This window comes from Octopus bimaculoides, chromosome 11 (assembly GCF_001194135.2).
Source record: "Octopus bimaculoides isolate UCB-OBI-ISO-001 chromosome 11, ASM119413v2, whole genome shotgun sequence".
Classification (NCBI taxonomy): Eukaryota; Metazoa; Mollusca; class Cephalopoda; order Octopoda; family Octopodidae; genus Octopus; species Octopus bimaculoides.
In genome coordinates, this window is record NC_068991.1 from 9,414,505 (window position 1) to 9,417,589 (window position 3,085).

A 3,085-nucleotide genomic window follows, 5' to 3' on the forward strand; every position below is an offset into this window, starting at 1 on the left:
ACAACATTCCATGCAGATTTGGTCAGTTTTTAGCAATTCAAAGGACAACATACAAGTGTCCACCCACGTTCACTCAAAATTTTTCAAAACCCTAATGCGAAGGGAGAGAACTCTAGCATAGTAACAGGGGACATAACCGAACAAAGGGAAAAGACGTATTCTAAATATCAAGGGAGATAATTGTATTTTACAATTTTTTTTTTTTTTTTTCATTTTAAGTAACTATAATTTTAAGTCCAAATCTGTAGACTCTAGAAGCAGAAGCTGCAATGGGTTGTAACTACCTATTTCAACTTTATCGGTTTCCTATTAGTTATTATACAGATAATTAAGGGTAACTGTCTCTTTTCTAGTTATGATTGACGGTGACGAGACAACGCTTTAGTCTTGTTGAGGGCATGCAAACTTCTCTACTAAACGTTCCACAAAAAATGTACCCACTACACTCTTAAGTGGTTAGCCTTAAGGACATCCAGCCATAAAAGTATGATGGAAATGGATAATGGATTGGCCATTCGTCGTGGATATATTGATGAAACAAATTACATTTGGATTTCAAGGTAAATGATTATTATCGAAATCTGACAGATCGAAATTTGACAGAGGTCACTTGTATGCACGGAAAAAGAGAAAAAAATATTACTCTGACTATCACCTCCAAAACTAACAGGGTCTACCTACATTAATTCGTCAAATACGCTGTTGAAAAAAAATGAATGACGGTCATATTTCAACGAAAAATATTGTAAGAAAAAACGTAAAATTTCAACAAAAATAAAGACACAAAAACGCGCGCGTTACGAATTGAGAAGAGATTAAAAGTTTTCTCCCTTCCATTAGAAAGTCTTTTAGATCGTTTAAATAATTAAAAAAAAGAAAGGCAAGGAAAATTAGAGTCGTTTTGGGTTGTTCGAGGCAAGGTAACTAATGCGGAACCGTATCGTACAAGAAGCTAAAATAGGAGTTGCGTTCCAGATGGTTCGAGATTACTGTAATTTTAGTAAAACAATACTATACGTCTAATAAACTGGCTTGGCAACAATTTTTTTTTGTTTACAGATTGAAGGAGATGGCTGTAACAACACTTTGAGCATAACCTACCAAACACTCTTGTCACAGCTGACTGAAGATGGAAATTGGATATTTTCACTTTGGGGGACTCCCATAGGATCTTCACAAAGTGGCTGGAATGCTACAAAAGACCCTACTTTGAAGATTAGAGCTTTGTATTGTCTCTCCTGAAAAGTTTCGAAACTTCTGAAACGCACCTCATACATGTGTGCACGTGTCTAAGAAATAATTATAGTACAAACGACTAGGAACAGAATTCTTGACAATGATGCAAACAGGTGCATTATTTGTGCCTCCAAGTTCAAGATGAGGAGGTATTAACACACACACACATACATACATACATACGTATGTATATATATAAGGTTGCTATTATGCAAAAGTGTTTTAAGTCCAAAACGTTGCTTTTTCAGAAAACAAAAAAGTAGTTTCGCCATTCCATAGCAAAACCATTGTAATACACTTTGATAATCTTTGATATCTTGGCATCTGAAGCTGCTGGAGATACAATAGTTTGACCAAAAGAATTTGGACAAATTTGGACATACGAAAGTTTATCATAATAGCAACGATATATGTGTGTGTGTGTATGTGTATGTATATATATATATATATATATATATATATATATATATACGACACTTCTTTCAGTTTCCATCTATCAAATTCACTCATAAGGTTTTGATCCAAATAGGGCTATAGCAGAAGACACTTGCCCAAGGTGCCACACATTGAGACTGAACCTGATGTTCAATATGTTAAAATTTCAAGGTATAGTCACTTTTACCCCTTGTAAAATCTTATTGAAATATATGAATTTCTTTAAGCAGTAGCTGAAAAAAAAAGAAAAGTAATATAAACAACTTTATTTTGAAGACAACGCGACAGCATGACCATGGTCCAACTGAAACCAGTAAAAGAAAAATAGTGAGCAATCAATGGCTACAGAACAGCACAAACAGAAAAGAACAGAAAAGAACAGAAAAAATGTAGAAACACTGCTTATTTACCCTGAAAGCTGCCAATATTTTTCTGCTAATTCTTTCTTTTCAACAACTTTGGAAGCCTCTTGAGATCCTGATATAGTCTGCTGCTCTGCTGATGGAATAGATTCAGAAATCTTAGTTGCAGATTGAGGGCCTGTCCTTTCTACAGTGTCAGGCAACAGTCTTCTCTTTTTCTGAACCTGACTACTGAATTTGTCCCATTCGACTTTTCTATCTTCCAAAACTTTCGTTTGAATATGATCATTAGGTTTTTGGTCTTTAACTTTTGTCTGAACAGGGCCATATACTTTACTAAGCTTCAGAGATGAGCTTTTTACAGTTTTTTCAGGAAGTCTCTGTTTCTTCACATAGGGCCTTAATGGCTTTGTTTCCTTATTCTGTTCGGCTAAATGTGAATAAGGGGATTTTACACCAGATGAAAATGTATGTTTGGAAGTATGTGTGGAAGTAAAAGATGGTAGATTAATGTTGTCGGTGGGTGTGCTTGAAAGATCAATTGTGGGTTTCCGGTCATAAGGTCTCAGCTGAAGTTTTGAAGTGCATTTCTCAGGTGCCTGCAACAGCCAACAAGACACAATTTTAATATGTCAATAAAAAATATAGAAAAAGCATTGAGTTTGCTTGCTTGCTTGCTTGCTTACTCACTCACTCTCTCTCTCTCATATATCATGGAACCTATTGTTGTCGACTCTCTCAAATATAATGGAACCCATTATGTTGTATAAGACAGCCATCTGGTGCCTAATAAGTTCAAGGTGAGAGGATTAGCTGCTCATAACAGAACCAAGAACCAGATCCAATGGCAAGGCTGAATGAGACAATTAGAGATCTTAGTTACAGGCTGAATACAAAAGTAGATTCTTATTGCTATTCCTAGGCCCCTATTTGTTTCCTCTGTTGGCAGCGATGACAAGCATTGCTTTCCCAATTGACCTCCCGTATCTTACATGCTTTCAACAAGGACTTCACACAATCCTTCATTTATATATATATATATATATATATAT

The 3,085-nt window shown here is 35.4% G+C and overlaps 1 protein-coding gene across 9 annotated transcripts in view; it reads right to left on the minus strand.

Annotated features, from left to right (window-relative positions):
* LOC106880011 (sodium channel modifier 1) overlaps positions 1-3,085 on the minus strand; it is a 42,405-nt gene that overhangs the window by 1,044 nt on the left and 38,276 nt on the right. For all 9 annotated transcript variants that reach the window (XM_014929802.2, XM_014929800.2, XM_014929798.2 and 6 more), the window contains exon 6: positions 2,082-2,632. In XM_014929802.2, the coding sequence (XP_014785288.1) occupies positions 2,082-2,632 (551 nt within the window). The remainder of the gene's footprint in view (positions 1-2,081; positions 2,633-3,085) is intronic.